The following is a 21,442-nucleotide window of genomic DNA, read 5'->3' on the forward strand; positions in this document are numbered from 1 at the left end:
TTTCAGGCCAGTTCATTCTATTTGATCATGCATATTTCGTGTAGATCTCCCTTTTTCAACAAATTATGTCTGCCTTCTTGTAATTTGAACTGTTAACGTGATCTTTACCACCACCATTCTAGGAATATTGTACGTGTTCACAATTTCAAATGATTTGGAGCTGGTCCCACCAACCGGATTGAGAAACAATCGTTTTACAGCGTCTTCATAATTCATCAACAAAAGATGCATCCCGTTTGTCAAAACAATAAAACACTGCCTGAAATTAAATCTTGTACATGTGTTTTGCCATGACTTGACTTATTTCTCTCGCACTCGGGAGATCTTATTGAATATTGATGAGTTTACATCACGAGCCTCGTACCATCAATTGTATGAGAAGGATGCTCTCGACATGCACTGCTGGGGATCATTACTTTGCAGATTTGATGAAACCCTTGATGTCGAACGTTCCATTAGGATCAGACTTTGTGATAACTCCCTGTGAATCAAATAAGGAAACTCTGGTCAAGATCAAAAGTTTTCCAAGAGCAGAAACGCAAAACACACAGGTCAGGTGAAAAAAAAGGCAGACCATACCTTCTCTGTTATGATTGCGGTTATTAGATTTGCTGGGGTAACATCGAAGGCGGGGTTCCAGACCGATATACCTGACGCAGCGACTTGCTTTCCTAGACCACCTTCAGAGTTCAGCAATTCCTTTGGAGATCTTTCTTCTATGACGATTTGCTTCCCAGATGCAAGGGAGAGATCAATCGAAGTTACTGGTGCTGCCACGTAAAATTCCACGCCGTGATGCTTTGCGGAAATTGACAGGTTGTATGTGCCTATCTTGTTGGCTGTGTCACCTTTAAATTCCATAACCAAAAGTACAATGAGGAACAAGAATATTTGGCCTTCAATTGTAAGTATTGTTACTGTGGGTGGTTACCATTTGCAGCTATACGATCAGCACCGACAATTACAGCTTGAATCTGTCCATTATTCATCAGTGCAGCTGCAGCAGAATCTGCTATCAACGTTGCAGGTATTTTATCATGAACTAACTCAAAAGCCGTAAGCCTGGAACCCTGTACATTAGAAACAATTGTTGAGAGCTTTGTATCAGAGAATACACTGCAAACTATCTTAAAAATGGTGTAAAGCTAATAAATTCCCCTTACATGTCTTGTTACAGAACACGATGGGCTGAATTATTCATAAAATTAATATGGCATGCATGTGATGGAATGAAGAATCTCTCTACCTGGTTGAATGGACGAGTTTCAGTGCAGAAGGCTTTCTCCAAAACGCCTCCAGAGTGCAGAGCACGGATAACCCCAAGGGCAGTTCCATAACCAGCAGTTGCAAGGCTAGATTAGAGAACAGTGAAGTATAGTCAGATAAGGATTTTGAGCATCAGACAGAATAAAAAATATATTTTGATTTAATAGTTTACCTGCCAGTATTACAATGAGTTAGAACGGAGATGTTTTTCGATCTTCCAACCTGCCGTTGAAGAAATTCAGCTCCATGCAAGCCAATTGCCTTATTATCAGCCACATCATCAACTAGCATAGTCTCAGTAGCTTCAATAAAGACCTGATTGTGAAAAAGGATCATAAAACATGTTAGCAAATATATGTTAAGTTCACCTGGCAGTTCCATCAATTAGAGAAATAACTTATGTAGTCACAGATTACATCACTAGGCCCGTGCAAAAATACGTTAAGGTAACAATGAAGAACAATTTAACGGGACAGCAACTAAGATGAAAAACCTGGGTTCTATACCTCATAGCTTCAAATAATAATTATTTATGAAATTTTACTTTTTTCTCACTTGGAACTAATACTCCAGTATGCATGTGCACCAAAGGTTACCACCGGCCCATTACTAGTTTTTTGCTGGTTGCCTATTGCAACCTGCCAACCTATCTGAGAACCAACCAAAAAGACCAGTGGACATAAGGTTTCCCCATTTTTCTTCAAGGAACTGTGCAAAATAAAGAGTTTTCAAGTAAGAGCAACACGATTCAGCCAGAATTTGAATAGAACTGTTATCGATCGGTGATGTTCTAGCAGTAGGTTCAAACTTGAAGGATAATATAACAATATTATCAGCTTTAAAAGAATAAGAATAAAAGGTACATGTTCCATGCTATAAATTTGGAAATTCAGCCTCATGTCACCTAATATCATCAGGTTGGTTACTTCCTTTATACTTTGAAAAGAAACATAAGTTGGAGAACATATTAGCTTTATGATCCTCCCAATTCACTAACTCAGCACATAGACACAGTTCATAATGAGTTAGTTTGTGCAGGTTAGCACCTGAAAGATAGATTTGGCATCTTTTGCTGTTTCAGCAGTTCTTAGCACTAAGTTCTGAAGCTTTGTGGCAGCATCAGATAGGTTCACTGCAGTTGGCCGGCTGAAAATGAAAATCAAGTAAATAAATGATTAGCTATGCATGAACAGAAATAGAAACATTTGAAAGGAAATAATGAGCTTATCACATGCAAGATCCTGAACTACAAACAAGTGCAACAATTGAACTATGTGTACCTGGAAACAAGGTATTCCAACTTCTTGGAAACAAATGAGGCTGCTTCCTCAGATGTACCGATGAAATCCTGGTTAAAAACTTCAACAGCTAATGATAATGCTGCTGCTATGGCTATTGCGGGAGCACCACGGACAACCATGTCTCTGATCGCATTCCTGCAAAGTGTAAAGGAGTTGAATGCTCAACAGGAACTAGAAGAATACAAACGGTGGTCCTATTCTTATTCAGTAGACACGCTTTAATTGGTATATTGCTATATGAGGCATACATCAAATTGTTGAAACATTTACTATATTATTTACTGTTGTTACATTTACATAGAACATAATATGATTTCTTCAGTGTCAATTAAAAAAGATACAACTTTGCAGATTATAAATTCAGTATAGAAGTACCAACAACGGACATGGAATTTCAAGGTTTAAATGCGAATTATTTACTTCAATATAAACATAAAGGTTCATAATAGCCAGAAAAATATAAAATAAATTCTATGGCTGCAAGTGAAATATTACTACAAAAATGGTGAAGAAATACTCTAATCATGTTGAATTTGTTTCGTTCAAGTTCAAAATTTTCATGAATACTTATAGTGATTGAATTGAACTCACATTCCAGCCTTGTAAATTCTCAGCAATTATTTAAATATAAAAACAGACAAAAAATTCGCAGTTTTCCTTATTTAGACCAATTATCAGTTTTGGTTTTTCGCTTGTCTGATTTCGGATGTTTATTTTTTCCCCATCTAGCACATTTCAAGTTTTCAATCCAGCTCAACCATCTGCTGAGACTCCCACCTGGAAGCAGACTCACACTGTCATGTTCTGACAACAACGCCCTAACGCAGCAGCACTAGCCCCGCCGCCACAAATCCCTCCCTTCCCATCCTATCTTCAATCTGAGTGCCGAATCACTCGATCCCCATTATTCTCATCGGTAAACCTTCAAAGCAAACGCCCACCACATCGTGTTCTTGCTAGTCAGGTTATGTATTAAACCCTGATGAATTTACGAGTGTCCGGCCGCCGCCACTGAAAATATCCTAATACTAAAAAAACTAGCAGGTTTGAGAAAGGAGAAACAACGAACGCTCACCATCCATCGGTGGAGTCCTTGACATCGATGTAGACCTCCTCGAGGGGCAGCTTCCTCTGCAACGCATAACAAAATCAAACCCCAATCAAGAACAGAGGAACGAAACTCATCCCCACTTCAGAAAGAAACACCGAGAAGAAGGAGCGGGGAGGGAATGAAAACCTGGTCGAGAAGGCGAAGCGACCCACGGTCGTAGAGGATGGACTGAAGCGCGCTGGTGGATTCGCCCATCCTCCGGGAGGATGAAAAATCGGCCGGCCTGGGGAAGGAAGAAGTGGAGAAAAGGGCCTCCTTTATGCGTGTGTGTGCAGAGGCGGCGGGGAGGTGGATCGGGGTGGAGGCGAATCGGGAGATTGATTGAGAAGATAACAGAGGGAGAGGGAGAGAGATGAACCGGAAAGTGAAGGAATATATAGAGGGGGAGATTGGTGCTGCAACTCAATTCAGATGCTTTTGCTGAACTTGTGCTGCTGTCAGTGTTTGCTGACGCTTTTTTTTGCTGTTTGTCGGTGCTTGATGCAGCTCTGATTGTAAATCGTAGGATTTCATCGCATCTTGAGCTTTTAACTATGTCTTGGATGGAATGTGCCATACACTTAGCCTTGATAAAAAAAAGTTGAAATATTGAAAAGTCTCGCATGCAGTGGATGGAAGACATACATGCCCGACCAGCTGCTGGCCACGTGACAGCCCGTTCATTCTATATTCAGAAATCTGGGCAGTCATTAGATATATTATTCAATCGGAAATTTTTCCCTATTCAATTGGATTTTTTCTCTCTCTGCAGATGCAATGGTTACCACAATGGCATGGGACGATGTGTTGTCTGGATCACCACAAATGCTTTTGTTTTCTGTTTCGCGACGACAGAACAAATCTTGCCTTCTTTTGCTTTGTTGGGTTTCTCGGCTGGTATTTGTCTGTGTCCTCGGAGTTCAATAACTTCATTAATCAAATTTCCTACCGATAGAGTCGGGGGCAGAAAAAGAAGAAATAGGACATCGCAGCGTGGCTGGCTGCAAACCTTGACCGAAGACAAAGCAAGTCACATACTCATATTAGCATTAGCATGTCAAAAAGAAGAATTCTTGAACATGCGAAGTCATGCGGTGCAGCTGAGCTGCGTACGCCATCAGCCGTCAAGGTCAGGCGGCGGCAAGAGTCATGCCATTGCCAGGCCATGTCTGCAAACTTGGCCGTAGACGGAAGCTAAAGAAGAACGCTGCACAAAGTCGGGCTCCTGGGGACATGAGGAATATTTTTTCGTTCTTTATTTTTAATAACATAAAAAAGGAATCGTCCTTTCGGAGTTCAATGGCTACGACGCAACGACGTATCGCACAAATTTGGGATCCAAAAAAAGGAAATCGATTTTTCGTGCCAGATTTTGTTGTAAATGTATCAGTGGATGGAGAAGTGTGTGGGATTATTACTGTACCTCTCTGCAACCAAGATATTCCTTCCGATTTTAAACTGTGGTCGAAATATTACATGTATCTAAACACTTTTTAATAATAGTTACATCCATATTTGGGTAAACTTGAGTCAAGATTTTAAGATCAGAGAAAGTAACTTTTACGGTACAACTGCCAAAAAAAAGATGGGGTGCGAAAAGAAGGTGACCAATATACTTGCGGATTTTCCATAGTTGGAAAGAATCCTCAAATCTTTTTTTTTTAGGGGCGAACTTTCAGATTTCACAGAAAAATGCCATTTTGTCTCCGTAAAATACAAGAGATTGGCTCTTGTTTCAACGATCTCGATGAAACAAAATCGATGTGAAGATAAATTGTAATTCGAGTGAATGATTTAAAAGCCAAAATATTAAGTTTCAAGTTTTCTAGCATGCATTATAACTCGCATGCAATTCATATCGTACTAGACCCATTCTCGGCCTGGCCCAGCCGTAAAATTTTCCTTTTCTATTAAAATAATTATTTCGAGATTGAAAAGGATTTTTTATAAATTTTTTTTTATAAAAGAGCTTTTGTTGCCCTTTTGGGCCAAGCATTGGGCAGGAAAATGGACCGAGGCCCGACCAGGACGTCGGGTTTCGGGCCAAGACGTCGAGTCGGGTACCTACGCCACGATGAAAACGTCACATGTCCGCTGACTAACATATTTAAAATGAATAAAATACCAATTTGTATTGTATCTTTTATTGCACTCCCTCATCCAGGTATCTCTAAAATTTAGAAATTCAAGATGATGAGGCCTCTCTCTCATGCTCTCTCTTAACTTCATGAACAAATACTCTCTGTTTCCACTTCAAATTTCATGAATACATTGTGTTTCTTTTTTCTGCCTTGGTACATCTCACTGTTCAGAAATTCGTTAACTGATAGCTGCTTGGTTGACTGGCGAGTAGGGGACTGATAAGCTAATCGGCGAGTTAAGAAGTTAATTGCTATTCCGTGACCCTCCAAGCAGGAATTAACTGGCCGATTTTTTAATAGGTGCACCAGTATTTTGATTCGATATCATCATTTCATCTTGGTAATGTTGTTTTTTCAACATTAAATTGGCATTTATCCTATTTTGTACTCTGCCTTGTAAATCGGAATGGAGAGAATGTAGTCTATATTTATTCGAGAAAATTACGTAAAATCACCGCATTCGAGACACGTATCTAAAAAAGCTACCTTTTTCAAAAAAATTCAAATCACCACCATTTCGATGGTAAAACTGACAGGAGACCCTATCGGTGTGCCGCCGTGCTGGACCACGACCTTCTTCCTAAGATCCCCTGCCCCCGTCCGCCCGCGGCCCCCGCCCTCAAGCTTCTCGCGCCCGGCTCCGTCTGCCCGCGGCCCTGGCCGCTGCTAAAATCCCCTTCTCCGCCACCATGGCCACTGTTCCGCCGCTGCCGCTCGCCCCGCCATGGCCGCTGCTCCGCGTCCGGCGGATCCCTCCCAGCAAGCCGCCCGACGCCCACGCGCGTCGCCCCTGCCTCGTCCGCCCGCGGCTTGTTGTATTGCGTCGCGTTTGCCGTGCTGCCGCTCCTCGTGCTCATGGCGCCATTCATCGCGCTCATGGCCGCCGTCGCTCGCCATCCCTCTCTCTGTCAAATCTCGCAGTCCCGGAAGGCTTCGCGAAGGACGAGAGCGGAAGGCCAGCGGCTACGAGCGGGAATCGCGGGGTACGCGACGCACGGCGAACCGTGGCGATGCCTCCTACCGGCGGCAGAGAGATCCGGCCGCGATGAGGGGAATCGCGGGGGTCGAGCGCGGCGGCAGAGAGATCCGCAACGACGAGGGAATCACGGGGGACGAGCACGGCGAGAGAATCACCGGCGGCAGCGGCGGAGGAGCCCGTGGCAGTGGTGAAGCTCCCGGCCCCCGCCATGGCGACGGTGTTCGAGGAGGAGGCGGTGACGAAGCCGGCGGTGGCTTCAGCGGCGCGCATCGTAGTGGGCAACAACGGCAAGGCGCCGAGGCAGAGCAGGTCGGAGAAGATGGGCCGCGCGAAGGCGCGGGACGGATGGGGGAAGGAGGACGCGGTCGGCTCCCGGACTAGGGTTAGGTCGGGCTCGGTTTGGCTAGGGGCGGGTTCGCTCGATCGGGTCGGGTTCGCTCGATCGGGTCGGGTTCGGCCACAGTGCACGGCCTGGGCCAGCGTGGAGCCAACGTGTACCTGACATGTGCGTTTTTCTGTCAGTTTTTTTCATCAAAATGAGATCAACAGCGAAATTAGTGAGCGGGAATACAATGGACCAAGAAATTGGTGGTAATTTGAATTTTTTTAAAAAAAAGATGGCTTTCCCAAACACGTGCCCTTTTAAGTAATTTTCTCTATTTATTCACATCACGATATGCTAAATTAGCAAGTGACGGTAAAAAGAGTTCACAAAGTGACGGATCACGGCTGATAATTGAGTCTTTTCAGCGTCACCAATTAAATCTTTTGTATAGTAAAGATACCAAACAATATGCAAATAGTATACTGTTTGCGGGCCCTACATGTAAGCCAAAACCGCACAACCTCACTGACAGCCTAGAGCCACGCCCCCGTCCCGACCCCACCCGTAAGTGGCTGTCCACAACTACACTACTCTCCCCATTTCCCTCACCGTTCTCTCACAAACTCCTTAAACCCCAAAACTCTCCGCCCCCACGAAAACCCTAGCACGCCATGGCCCTCGCGCTGCGCCTCCGGCGAGCCCTCGCCGCCGCCTCCACCTCCACCTCCGCGCCCCTCCTCCTCCGCCCGGCCGTCTCCGTCGCTGCATCCTCCTCCCGTTCCCTCCTCCTCCCCGCCCCCTTCGTCCCGCCGCTTCCGCGCCCGTTCCTCCCCGGCGCCGCCGCCGCTGCCGGGTTCCGGTCGACGGCGGCGGCCGCGGCTCGAGGTGACTACGGTCGCGGGGCGGACGAAAACAATATCGGCCCCGACGAGATCCTTTTCGAGGGGTGCGACTACAACCACTGGCTCATCACCATGGAGTTCCCGGACCCCAAGCCCTCCCGCGAGGAGATGATCGAGACCTTCCTCCAGACCCTCGCCCAGGTCGTCGGAAGGTATGGCGAGATTCCCCTAAATTTCTTGTTCTCGTCAGAGATTTGTGAATCGGTGAGGGATTGGGCTGCTCTGTGTCATGTCGAATTAGACTCCCTCGGAAGTGTGAATTTCGATACGAACTCTGTAATTGCTTCCGTTTGCTGACTCTTGCTTATGGTCCGATAGATTGATGGTGGCGTATGTGTGGTATTGTTGTCGTTCTGTTATGAGATGTGCTGTCTAGTTTTGGTTTACCATTCTGTTTTAATGTTTACTACTCCATAGCAAAGGTTTTTAGTACTGTACTAATCTGTAGTTGGTATTGTGTGTAGTCATTGTGTAGCATGAATGTTTTTCAAGTTGTAGCTTTGAGGGCGCAAGTCATGTTGATTGGGTGGCTGTGGATGTGAATAATGTCAACAGGATTTGATTTACGTGATAATTTGATGTCCTTGCTCCACTTATGTTGGATTATAATGTGTGAATCAAAATTCTTCTGTGCTTGAGCCCCAGTCGTGTAGTTGTGAATGATATCATTTGTTTTGTGTCGCCAATTGTCCTGGATGTGATTATTAAAGAATGTCACATAATCTGATACAGTTATGCCGTGCAATATTACTTTTGCTTGGAGGAGCTGTATTTCGGGTGGGGATTTCAAGTATCCAAAATGTTCTAGATCTACTGCTCTTTGTACCTTTCTGACTTGAATCCATAATTCGATCATACATTCAATTAATCCTGCCTTCTGTTAGCTCTCCAAAAGTAAACTGGGTGTTTCCCATCTAAGCCCAATATTGAAAGTAGCTTCTCAAGGTCGATCTGAAACTAAGATGTGTACGTTCGATGCTCCGAGATTCAATGCTCTGAGCTGTAAGCTTTTCTCCATTTTTGTTGCTTTCTGTGTAAAATTAGGGTTGACATAACAATAGAGAAGGATTTGAATTTGGAGAACTGATATGGGTATATATTTACTAGCATTTGTGAAATACAAATTCAGTTATTAGGGGACGCACATTCAGGCCTTGTTTGGTGTTAGCGTATTTTTTTAGTCACTAGTGTTTTGGTATTTGAGGGGTTTGGGTGTTCACCCAAAACTCTCAAAACCCCAAAAATGGAGTGTTTTGTGGGGGAAAGCTAGGGATTTAGAGTGAGAAGTGTTCTAATTTGGTACAAAAATGGAGTGTTTTGTGGGGGAAAGCTAGGGATAATCCCCTCTAAACCCTTACTACCAAACAACCATTTGGGGCTTCTAGTGTTTTTCAATTTGGAGTGGATAATACCCTAGAAAACACCCCAAAAACTCTAGTACCAAACAAGCCCTCAGTTGTTGAATCATGTTTTCAGTTCAAGGATTCGATACCTAGTCAAGTTATTGCTCTTACCTAGAATGTGTGGAGCTGTTACTGTATATAATTGATTGCTCTGCTCTTATCTAGTCAAGGCGTCCGCTTATTTATGATGCTAATATTTCTTTTGACTGATATATAAGCAACTGCAACAAATATTTGCCTCATTTTTCTGAGTTCTGAGCATCTTGTAGTTATGAAGAGGCTAAAAAGAGGATGTATGCTCTTAGTACGACAACATATGTTGGGTTTCAAGCTGAAATTACTGAGGAGATGTCAGAAAAATTTCGCGGTGAGAGGATATGATACCTAAACTTGTGTTACACTTGGAATGCTTTGAGATTCTAGACACTGAAGTACCTGCTTGCCTGTTTTGGCATTTTCAACAGGAATGCCTGGAGTTGTTTTCATCTTGCCTGATTCATATCTATATCCAGAGACGAAGGAGTATGGAGGTTTGTTGTATTCTTGTTTTCATTTCCTTGAATTACTGTTCATCATAGTAGCTTTGTATGGTCCTGATCTTATTTGTATGTGTGAATTGGTTCAACAGGAGACAAATATGATAATGGCGTCATAACCCCAAGACCGCCACCTGTTCAATATAGCAAACCGCAAAGGACTGACAGAAATCGCAGCTATGGTGGAAACTACCAGAACAGTCCACCGCGAGGAAATTTCCAAAACAGCCCTCCACCGCGAGGAAATTACCAAAACAGCCCTCCACCACCAGGAAATTACCAGAACAGCCCACCGCCGCAAGGAAACTTCCAAACGTACAGCGCGCATCAAGATAGAAGAGGCTATGCTCCACAGCAGAACTACGCACAAACTGGACAAGACAGTAGAGGTTATGGGAGGAATGATTCTGCAAACCAATCAGGTTACAATGGACCACCTGGTGGTTACCAAGGGCAAGCAAATCAAGCTGGTCAAGGTTACCAGAACCCACAAGAGCACAGAAACTTCTCGCAAGGACAAGCAGGCGATTTTAGGTCTACTGGCACTTCAGCACCTGGAAATTATGGTCAACCGTCTGCACCTGGAACTTACGGGCAACCGTCTGGATCTGCAACTTTTGGGCAACCGTCTGGACCTGGAGCTTACGGGCAACCAGCTGCACCAACAAATCCTGGAGCTAACCAAGGGGGTCCAGGTTATGGTGGAGATAACAGACAAGGGGCAGGACCTGCATATGGAGGAGATAACTTGCAAAGGGGTTCTAGTCAGTATCCTAGCCCAAATGAAGGACAAGGGAATTGGCAGGTATGCAAGCATTTCGCATATGACTTTTACTACTGGTACCAGAAAAAAAAATTGGATTGAATTTTAATGTATTGGCACCCATAAATCCTGAATATGCACAATTATGGTGATAGATTGAAGTCAGTGTGGTGACTCTTTTCTCAGATTTGTGGCTTCAACATGTCTCCCTACTTAATGGAATTTTAGACAAGTGAACTAAATATTTTACTAATTATAAGGGCAAGCATGCATATAGCACTAGTTAATCATTTACATGGAAATTAATATGGAGAAATAACAATCAGACCTGGCGCATGCATCAGCCCAAGCAGCTAGAGTAAAGTCATAGTATCTCTCAGTTTCTCTGCAACACTCATTTGGCAGCAGCCAAGACTCAGAGGAGCGTGCGTATGAAATTATGTGTCAGTTTGTTGTATTCTTGTTTTCATTTTTCTTGTTAATATACGCATCTTCCTTTGATCTTGCAGGGTAGGCAGTAAGGGCTTGATGCGAGCTTCACCGAAGGACAAGGCAGTAGTTGCTCTACTTGAAATGTAGAAATTTCTACCTGTAAAATAAACGACCGAACTGCTTTACTACATTATGAATGTGTGTTGCTACTTGCTACTTGCTACCAACAGTCTGGGTAAAGGATTTGATTCTTTTTTGTAGCCATACGTTTGACATTTTTAAAGTCTGGAACGGTCTGTGCTTCTGATGGACGATCCATGTGTTATTTATCTTTGCGATCTATTACAACCGCATTCATTGAAGCTGTAGAATTTTGGCATCAGATCATCGTAGGTGCAATAGACATGCAAGTTGATTCCCGCAATTGCAGCCTCAGGTAATGCTACACTTCTTTGTTGTTTTCAACGAGCCCATTAGTCATCGTTGGTAGAACTCATGTACTCGTATGTGATTTCTGATAAGCACCCTTGACTCGACTTATGCTCATTGACATTCGCTGCAGATTTTCTTTTGTGAGAGATGCCGTTAAGATGCTTTGATCGATCATATCATTGGGCATCTAAATCCATCGTGGGCTCGAGATTTCTTGAGATTTTGAGGCCCGAGTCAACTCTCAAGATCTATGGAATAAACTTTAGAACCTATCCTTTCCAAACGGGATAATTGTGCCATACGGAACCAAAGGTTGTGTTTGGATTGATTTTGTTTCAGCTTTTCTAGCTTCATGGATATTTTCTTCTATTTTCCTTGCCCTTGACCTTGAAAACTTTGTGGTGGTGTGCATCTGTTAATGCTGAAGTCGGTACTTGCAAGTATTCCTTTTATTCGTCTAAGAAGAAAAAAAAACCATTGGGTGATCTATCTTCACATACTTTGTATCTTTAAGATCTTACTACTATAACCATGTGCCTCACAAATATTTCTCGCGTTAATTTATATTCGCTCCTTTTCACTAAAACTGACACATTTTGTTCCGTTTAAGTCAAAGGTTTGACTAGCAATTAGTACTCCCTCCGATCCGTCCACAAATAAATGACTGGGATTTGTATAGATTCATATAAACTACTCCTTCCGTTCAACAAAGAATGTCTCAATTTTGATTAAATTTGAATACATCTATATACTAAATCATATCTAGATACATTCAAATATTGACAAACTTGAGACATCTTTTATTGGACGGAGAGAGTACAAAGTTATACTAACTACGATTAACCTTTGTGAGAAAGTGGGAGTGCATTGTGATGTCCTGCGTGAAGTTCGATGTCAAACCGAAAAATTCGCTGAAATGCAATTGAATTTTAGCTCGGCCAGAAATACAATTAGAATCATCACATTTCAGGGCGCGGCGGTTTATATCCCGCTTCTAAGCTAACTTTCAAATCTCTAAATCGAACTTTAAAGACTTCTTAAAACTAGCAAGTCAAACAAATTAAAGGGGATAAACAGAATCCCACTCGCATCCATGTCACATTTGGGCGCTCCACTTGAATGCGGCAGCAAGCGGCTGCTCTCATCTGGCCCCTCTCCACTCCACCCCCCACACTATAAATACCAGCAGCGATGTATGTCACACACGCAGCCATAGCGAGATCCATCAATCATATATACATACAAACATCTCCAAAGTAGTTTAGCAAGTGAAGAGGAAGAAGAAGAAGAGGGGAAGGCCTTGCATGGAGATGGAGAGCCTCCCTTGATTTTGGTAGCCAAGAATGACTTGCCTATGCTTGCCCTCTGCTAACCAGCTAGCCATGCATGGTAACCAATGGACAAATTTCTTGTGGTTGGCGTGGTTAGTGTGGTTGCATGGGTGGGTCTTCTTGGCTAGCCAGAGCGGCTCTCATCCACCATGCCAGGCCACCCCTCTTCCAAAGGAAATAACATCCTTCTTCCGGAGTTGACTAATCCCATCACCATTGCAGGCCGAGTTTACTTAACTGGTAATGCGATTCTGAATTCTTGTTTCTTTGAGTTGTGAATTATTCGAAATTAATGTTGTTCATGGATTCAGATCACTATGTGATGGCTGCAGAAAATGCAGAAGGAAGACACGCCCATGAAGTGCATACAAAGTTATTAGCCAGCTGAAATCTTCCAACATCAATATTAATTCAATTTCTCTTCTCTGCTCTGCATCTTTCTTTCTTGAATCGGAGCAGTGTAGTAGTACCAAATTTCCATCCAGGTTATGCTGGCAAATTAGGTCCCAGGCAGACAGAGACATGCAATTAACCTCCCTGTTTATATTGTGATAGTGTTAGTGTTGTTTGCAGGCAGGGAATTTGGCAGGCATACGTGGGACAGCGGTCACGGGATCCAAGGATCTGCGTAAGCTAGCTAATTCGTTGTGCCAACCGAACGGACACGAGGCTGCGTCTGTGGCAGGGTGGATAGCCACACGTGTGCCATGTGGGAGCACACGTGTTTGTACATAAGCTGTCCCTAACGTGTTCCCCCACCGCTTTGCACGTTAACTGATAGACGTCTTCGTCGCGATGTGTCAGGAAAGCATGCATCATGCATGTAGCCGAGCAAACAGTAGAAAGTACTGTATTTTTTCATCGGAAGCCTGTTCAATAGGAAAATATTTTTCGGGAGTCATCTTTTTTCTCTTTTCGAATGTCGAAACACCCGGTCAAAACAGACTGTCAACCCGAATTCACTTTCTTGGTGCTGTAGCACCTACAGACTTGATTAAGTACCGTCTGTCCTGACGATACACCAACACACTTCACTTAAATCTTATGGTGGTGACCATGATCAGGACGACCGTCCTGACCACACACCAAAAAACATAATTTAAAACAAGATGTCGCACCGGTCCAGCTGATTTCAACATGTCCCATATGCGCACGCTTCAGAAGCCACCGCTGCCGCGTCTTTCATTCCATCTTCAGGACAAGGATCGAAACATTGACCTTGCCAGACCTGTCATTGACATTGCCACGACACCAGACATTGTCTCCACCTCCCTGCACACATCCATCAACATGCATCTGCCACCGAGATCCCGTTGTACCACGTTGCCGAGACCTGCCGACATCGGTGCTGTAGATACCATGCTGCTCCACCTCCTGACCCTTACAGCCAGCCGCACCTGCTCTAGGACGATGCCCTCGGGAGGGGGGAATGGCACCGGGAAGACCGAGACTAGGGGTTCCCCCAGGAGCAGCCCGAGCGAGGGGCGGGAGCTGCAAAACCCATGCTTTCGACAAGGTAACAGTGCAAAGGCGCCGTCATCAACCGTCATGATCGAGGTCAGGTTAGTTTTCAATGGAGCCCCGCCGTACCGAACCCGACCGAACCTGACTGGATCCGAGCAGAGCTGCACCATGAAAACACACGTAACTGCTGGAACACCTACAGGGCTCCAACAGCCCCTCACCTTCCCTCAACGCGGCGCCGACAGGCCATGGGCCACCTTGACGATAGATCTGACCGGGAGTTAGATCCTCGACCATCACCAATCGACGGACAAGCAGATGCCGCCAGCCATGGAGAAGGGCGGCATCGCTGATCCCGTGTGCGGCAGTGCGGCACACCACCGTGGGAACCTCCGCCATAAACCTCCAGCTCAGGCACCTTCGGCACCAGGCCCATTTCCACCACGGCCAACGCTGGCGGCACCGACGGAAAGAGGATCTGCCATCCATGGCAGTGTGGCAGGATTTATATTAGCTAGGCCAACATATTGACCATGCAAAATTAGGGAACAAAAAGAAGAGGGACAATATAATTTGTCGAAAGAGTGGAATTGTTTTGGATTGATCATCAGTACTATTGAACAAACAATTGCACTTCTGACATGTAGCAACACATGATGGTTAAGCCGGGACGAAAGGCCGCGGCCAGTGAATTCTTAGCTCATTGAATAAATAGAGCCAGAGTTCTAAAAAGTGCAAAATGCAGTATTTATATTCGTGTTTTTGATATTCTTTCTCGTCGATTCACCAACAGGAATCGACAGAGGAGTAGTATGACAACTTGTCTTGGGAGAATTATATCCCTAGCCATGAGGCATCCAACGATCTTAGATTTCCATTTTTCCTAGATGGACGACTTACACGGCTTGTCAAAATCTTTATGCGGCTAGTCCGATTTATGTCAGCTTTTGTAATGTTTGTCAACGAGTACATAGTAACACGCAGATGCAAGTAAATTAACAAGGTCAGAGCTTTCTTTCTCGAAAAAATGAAAATTTCCAATTATCCGTCCCCTGCGCGTAGCTATTATTCTGACCGCAGGATAATGAATGGAAAGGGAAACATCCAGTTAAAAAAAAGAAGGAAATCCATTTATCCAATTGGTAGTATATCTGGTGCTACCGATTCAACTCGACCGGTACGTACCAGAATCCCTCCCAGTTACCCATAAACCCACCACAGCGCAAGAACTCCCTCGGTATAAATAAATTTCAGCCAGGAATCAACCAAAACAGTTGCAGATTATTTAGGGTTGTTACTTGACAGACAGAGAGCCGAAACATCCGTGTCCGTCCGCGCCATGGCCGACGAGCGGGACCCGGAGAACAGAGAGCCCGCATCCATGCCGTCTACGCTACCCCCAGCCGCCGTGGCTGCGCCGCCGTCGCCGTCCAACATCGCCTCCAAGCCCAGGCCACCTGCCGTGGCCATTGCCGCCGAAGACGATGAAGAGTCCGATCGCAAGATACCAAACTGCGTACGTATGGATCATCCATGTAATTTTGCTTAATGCATAAATAATCCAACCAATCTTGTAATTAATTTGTAAAGTTATTTGACTTGTTGGTGCAGATTTGGGTGTCGCTGCAGGTGCTTCTGACGGCGGTGGCGTGCAGCCCGCTGCTGGCGCTGGCGCTGACGCGGACGGAGGGCGCGGAGAAGGGCGTGCTCTGCCTCGTCATGCTCCCGCTCGTCGCCGGCGTCTTCTGCCTGCTGCGCGCCGCCTGCGACCGCCCCAGCCTCGCCGTCGTTGCCTACGTCGTCAACAAGAGATAGCTTAGCCCTGCACAAGACGATCGATCGAGCTCTTCGGCATATATATATCGGAGTGATGTATATTCAGGATGAACACTAATTAATTAACCACACGTTTGTTTATGTTCTTCTGGATTTCTGGGGTGTCTGTCGTGAGTCTAAGCATGATGACAGGCGTGATGCAGTATTTGCATAACACCTAAGACATGTTTCTGTATGATGCATATAAACACCATTGCAGAATTTGTTTGGTAATCGTGCTAGCTGCAACAACAGAGTATAGTCTAAAGTTTAGATAAAAGGCTTTGCAGCACAGCTTTAAATTAATGGACCCACAAATTAATGGCCGGATGACACGGAGTGACGAGACAGTCCTGTTGCAAATCTTACAAAATAGATCAAAGACTATTAATTAACCAAAAAATAAATCCCCTAAAAAACCAATAAATAAATAAATAAATAAAATGGAGCAGAGCAGAAATAGAACCAAGCTCGGAGACGGTGTTTTTTGGTTGTCTGCGTAGGTCTTCTATTCATTCATGGCTTTATATGCGTTATGTATACAATTTACACCCATCGTATACACATGAATTATGTAAATACGTTATTATCTGTCTTTATGGAAAACGTCTCTCATTGGATATTTGTTGGTATAAGCTTTTCCCTGAAAAAGTAAAAACTACTATTTTATTTTCATATGCACCTGCTTATCATGTAAGGCAAACATCATTACAACCAGCAAACACTGAATTTTTTAGAGGAAATCAGAACACTTGTGTTAACATTTCTCATGAGGGACAGCTCCGTTCCCGTTTCGAGAGACCGAGAGCATGATGGTGGGCTCGCTGCTCGGGCAGATGGGCCTGGGCCGGCTTCTTCAAAAAGAATGATTTTTTATCTATCGATTTTGCCTACCATCGGGATACCGGACTTCTGACCACAAGCGGCCTCTGGATGTACTAAAATAGACGGCTCACCGAACGTGGATTTTCTGGTCCCGTCTCCTACTACTCACGGTATCATGGTACGTTGATCCTTCCCGATCCAGCCTTCTCAGGTGGGCCAGCCGTATCTGAAATGGCCCAAGTCTTGTATAGAACAGGGCGCATGCTGGGCCATTTCTGGTCCTTCATCTGGGAACATTCAAAATTTGAATGTGGTCCAAGTGCGAGCTGTACCTAAAGACTATTTGGTCCATGTTGTTCCTGGGCCTATTCGGTTTATCTGCAGCCGCGTTTTGGGCCTCGAGTGAATTAGAACCAGCCGGAGGGGGACACTGTAGTTCTTCCCCCAAATAACAAACCACGCTCGGCCCGACGGCCCCTTCCCAAGCCTGACCGGCGGCATGGCAGCTCTAACCGGTGGATCGATGGAGAGAGAAGACCCTTGATTGATTCGAGGACCCTGTCCAACTAGTCGGCGGATCAGTCGCGTAAGTACGCAACCCGGTGATCTCTTGGTCTCTTCCGCCAGCTAATGCTCGCAGATCTGAGTCCCAGTCGTGCCCTTGTTCGCTGAATGAATTTTGCAGGTTGGGATCGACGCTCCCAGACTTCCAAGACTTACTTCAAGACTGTACCGCCAAGATGCCTCAGGGGTCATGGCCGATTGAGGGGTGTACGACGATGCGCCACTCGCGTAAGTGCTAATTACTGTCGCAAATTAGCATTGCGCTCGCAAGCTCTGTTTTATTTTTTGGACTTCAGAGATTTTGATTGCATGCCCAAAACTGGTGCCGGCCGGCTCTAACTGGTTAGCATGCTTGGGAAACAAACTTCTGTGAATTCTCCGGCATTCATAATGTACTTTAATTTTTATGTCTTGCTGTCTCTAGTTGTGTGCTTCTCACCATGGTGGGAATCTGTGTTCTCTACAGGCTGGGGTTGTTCTGAAATTTAATTTGCCCATTGAGGTCCACGCTAAGCAAGATATATATACCAGGGCCATGTTCGAGCAGTTTGGGGCTTCACTATGTGACTCTAGGCAGTACCTGCTGGAGGAGGTAAAAGACGGGGAATTGTTCATCGCAAGGCACTCTAGGGCTACTGAGAAGGAGAAATGGTGCAAGGTGATGTTCCAGGTGAGAGTTCACAAGGCAACGGATTTGTTCGAATGTGAGTGCGGATTCTTCGAGCATTCTGGGTTTCTGTGTGGGCACGCTCTGAAGGTGGGTGTGACTCGCGAGGGGGTTACGGGTGGTTGAAGGCATTCGTACCAAGCCTAGGTGCCAGCTGGTAGCCGAATGGGAGATGTGTGGCGGAAGGTTGCGACAAATGTGGATGAGGCCTACCGGCCCAAGAGAGAGAAGACTAAAACATGGGCGTGACCCGTGAGGGGGTTATGGGTGGTTGAAGGCTTTCGTACCAAGCCTAGGCGCCAGCTGGTCACTGAATAGCAGATGTGCGGCCCAAGGTTGCGACAATGCGGTCTACTGGGTCTGTCAGCCACACCTTCCATATCCCCCAGCCCGATCAGAGAAGCTGTGTTGCTGGAAAATAACCCACGGTAGGTTCTTGTCCTCCTGATCCCATGACAATGAGATCTGCTTCCTTATCACTATCGAGGCAAGGTTGCGACGCGGCATGCATGCCAGATCAGAGGCGCATTTCTTAAATGGTAAATTCCTGTTGCTTTCTTTCATTCCATGACATATCTTAATAACATCTGATAAAACTTTATTCACATCATCTCATAGGAGCATCAATCACAAGTACACGGAGCAATTGGAGCAGTAGCAAAGTAGCGGCCGGCGCGTTAGCATGAGTAGGAGGAAGGCCACAATACCGGTGGGGTGAAGGCCTAGAGGCGCAGCAGCATGTCTGGGCAGCGCCGGTCCATCTCATCAGTGGCCATGGCTGGGTGCGGCAGGTTTAGATCGGGTATCCACGGGTGCCTTTACATGTCGTTAAGATTGCACCTTTAGGGTTACCTTTCTCCCCCACTTTTGAGTTGAGTCTATTCTTTCTCGATCTCCATTAGCCCCAAGTTCCAAAGCTCAAATAACTTCTCATCCCTTCTCAAATCAAACCAATTCTTTGAGGGAAAATTGAGAGGAGTCTTAGATCCACAATCTTCCACAAGAAGGATTCATTCCTCTTTGAATTTCATCACTTGATTAGTTACTCTTGGAGTTGTGGGGACTCCTAGACGCTTGGAGTCCGTCCTGTGAGCTTCCAAAGCAGGTGTGGATTCGCTCCGGATCAAGTTTGTGAGGGTTTGGAGGCCACCTCAAGACCCACCACTAGTGAAGTGAGCTACTATTTCATTTGGGGAGCTCAAGGAAACTGAAGGTGAGACTTCGTGGCGTTGGGGTCCTTTGTGGTATAGTACACACCTCTCCAGACGGTGAACAATTCTCTCCCAACAGATTGAACATCGGGTTATGTCTTCGTCTCCGTCTGATTCAGTTATTTCTATCCTAACTTTTTCCTTCTGGTCTAACATTTGTGATAGCCTTCGTGCTTGAAGTACTCTTGTGATCATATAGGGTGTTTCACACATAGTTCATTAGGCAAACCTATGTTATCCGCATAACCTAATTTGTGAAAGATATTATAAGACCAGAAAGGACATATTCACCCCCCTCTAGGTTAATCCATTTCGGTCATTCACCATTCCAAGCCATGTAACCTAGGTTGTTTACCATGGAGAGGGAGAGCCATCCCTGGCAGATGACACTGGAGCACGTGATCATGGTGCAGACCTGTGGAAGGCCATTGTGCCCACCGACATAGCTGCAGTAGTCGAAGGGGATTGTTCTGGCTTAGCAGCAGCAGTGGCTGGATCAGCCGCCGCCAAAGAAGCTCTACTACAAGACAAAGCTCTGCAAGAAATTTGAGACCAGCAATGTACTACGCCAGAATGTGGCTCTGGTGGACAACCTTCACTAGCGGTTCGAGCGGGGGAAACAAATCACGGCCACTGGTGCTCCACCAATGGTGGTGGACAGCCAAAACCACTAGCCACTGGTGGTCTTGCACCAGTGGCGGTGGAGATTTTTTTTTTACCTAAAAGTGGCGGTGGAGATGGTGACAAGAGAATCACCGCCGCTGGTACTCCACCAGGAGTGGCTGTGTGCATCCACGGCCACTGGTGCACCCCCAACAGTGTCCGACCGTGTGGACCGCCACTAGTGACCTCCCAACAGTGGCTGGTTTGCAAAAATCATAACCGATTTATAAAAAATCGGAACAATGTGATTCTTTTTGCTGAAGTTTTCATTTCTCTTCCTTAACATGCTGGAACAATAATGTCGCATGGTGTTTCTCAGAAAAAATGATTTCCATTTTCTAAATGAAAAAACGTACTATTTTGTGTAGTAAGTACAATTTTTATGGTTTGAAATGGCACCCATACAATTTTCACACAAACTAGAACATATTTAATTTTCTGTGTCTAAAGTTTTTGAATTTGCTAGCTTTATTGATCCTTTTCCCCATTTAAATGAATTTCTAGCCATTTTCCAAAAGTAATTCAAATTTGAACTACAAGTGGGTGATAATTTGTTCCTAAGAAATTGATTTTTTTTTTATTTTTAGGTACCCATGTAATAATTATGTAAGATTCCAATAAGGTGTTGAAATATTCTATACCTTGCTATGGAAAGATGTGCTAGCAATTTCCACCCCATCTGTCAAAAATATGAGCACTGGAGGTGGTAGTAGCACAGGACCACCACCAGTGGTTCATAGCACCAGTGGCGCGAGATTAGTGGCTGGTCGGTCCACCGCCACTGATATTGATTTCGCACAGCCAGTGGTGATGTATTCTGTAGCAGTGATGGACAAGATGTTTGGGGACGGGTGCACCTTTGCACATGGCAAAATGTGCACACTAAAAATCTACACATTTTAAGTCAAAAATACACAAGATGTGCAAATTCAAACTTCAAAATTGTGACAACCCTTTTTACACCCAATTATTACCCAAAATTTCACAAAACATATGTGTATCTTCGTCCTTTGAAGTGTGCAGACTACCTATTCACACGTTTTTAACACAAAAAACACATTATGTGCAACGTGGGGCTTCAAAATTGTGCCAAGCCATTTTTTAATCTCACCGTGCATTTCTTTAGCACGAAATAGATAGAACATACGTCCAATTTCCGGCTTCAAAATGAGCAGGACATTCCCGCATTTTTCTTTTAAGCTAAAAATACATAGTATGTGCAATTTTGGATTGTGCCAAGCCTTCTTAAACACAATTACACATTTGTTTATCCAAAATGGACAAAACATATGTTCAACTCCGAGATTCAAAATGTGACAACTACATATTCCC

General features: G+C 44.8%; 2 protein-coding genes, 1 long non-coding RNA gene and 1 other non-coding gene across 4 annotated transcripts; 3 read left to right on the plus strand and 1 right to left on the minus strand.

The window, feature by feature from the left end:
- Positions 1–134: 134 nt before the first annotated feature.
- LOC100834960 (methylthioribose-1-phosphate isomerase) lies at positions 135–4,166 on the minus strand. The gene is made up of 9 exons (XM_003577650.4): positions 3,805–4,166; positions 3,643–3,698; positions 2,547–2,702; positions 2,313–2,412; positions 1,439–1,581; positions 1,247–1,352; positions 932–1,070; positions 580–848; positions 135–481 (listed from the first exon to the last, which is right to left on the minus strand). Exons 1-9 carry the CDS (start codon positions 3,871–3,873, stop codon positions 413–415), a joined length of 1,107 nt encoding a protein of 368 aa, XP_003577698.1. The 5' UTR covers positions 3,874–4,166; the 3' UTR covers positions 135–412.
- A 3,547-nt stretch (positions 4,167–7,713) lies between these two features.
- LOC100825539 (multiple organellar RNA editing factor 9, chloroplastic) lies at positions 7,714–11,467 on the plus strand. The gene is made up of 5 exons (XM_010239528.3): positions 7,714–8,156; positions 9,677–9,774; positions 9,872–9,937; positions 10,036–10,748; positions 11,216–11,467. The coding sequence occupies exons 1-5, from the start codon at positions 7,774–7,776 to the stop codon at positions 11,225–11,227; spliced, it is 1,272 nt and encodes a 423-aa protein (XP_010237830.1). The 5' UTR covers positions 7,714–7,773; the 3' UTR covers positions 11,228–11,467.
- Positions 11,468–12,874: 1,407 nt separating this feature from the next.
- Positions 12,875–13,061, plus strand: MIR169D (microRNA MIR169d). Its single transcript, NR_126855.1, has one exon. It is a non-coding gene; the product is annotated as a microRNA MIR169d (primary transcript).
- A 4,394-nt stretch (positions 13,062–17,455) lies between these two features.
- LOC112268847 lies at positions 17,456–19,586 on the plus strand. The gene is made up of 4 exons (XR_002960337.1): positions 17,456–17,591; positions 17,691–17,797; positions 18,036–18,775; positions 18,855–19,586. It is a non-coding gene; the product is annotated as an uncharacterized LOC112268847 (long non-coding RNA).
- The last annotated feature ends 1,856 nt before the right edge of the window (positions 19,587–21,442 follow it).

The sequence above is a fragment of the Brachypodium distachyon genome, chromosome 4 (genome assembly GCF_000005505.3).
Source record: "Brachypodium distachyon strain Bd21 chromosome 4, Brachypodium_distachyon_v3.0, whole genome shotgun sequence".
NCBI lineage: Eukaryota > Viridiplantae > Streptophyta > Magnoliopsida > Poales > Poaceae > Brachypodium > Brachypodium distachyon.

Coding starts and splice junctions, on each gene's coding strand:
- LOC100834960 (XM_003577650.4), bottom strand. CDS start 3,873: ATGGGCGAATCCACCAGCGCGCTTCAGTCCATCCTCTACGACCGTGGG. Junction 1,071..1,246: donor AAACTCGTCCATTCAACCAG/GTAGAGAGATTC, acceptor TCTAATGTACAG/GGTTCCAGGCTTACGGCTTT. Junction 482..579: donor CCGCAATCATAACAGAGAAG/GTATGGTCTGCC, acceptor TTTGATTCACAG/GGAGTTATCACAAAGTCTGA.
- LOC100825539 (XM_010239528.3), top strand. CDS start 7,774: ATGGCCCTCGCGCTGCGCCTCCGGCGAGCCCTCGCCGCCGCCTCCACC. Junction 8,157..9,676: donor CTCGCCCAGGTCGTCGGAAG/GTATGGCGAGAT, acceptor AGCATCTTGTAG/TTATGAAGAGGCTAAAAAGA. Junction 9,775..9,871: donor GATGTCAGAAAAATTTCGCG/GTGAGAGGATAT, acceptor CATTTTCAACAG/GAATGCCTGGAGTTGTTTTC.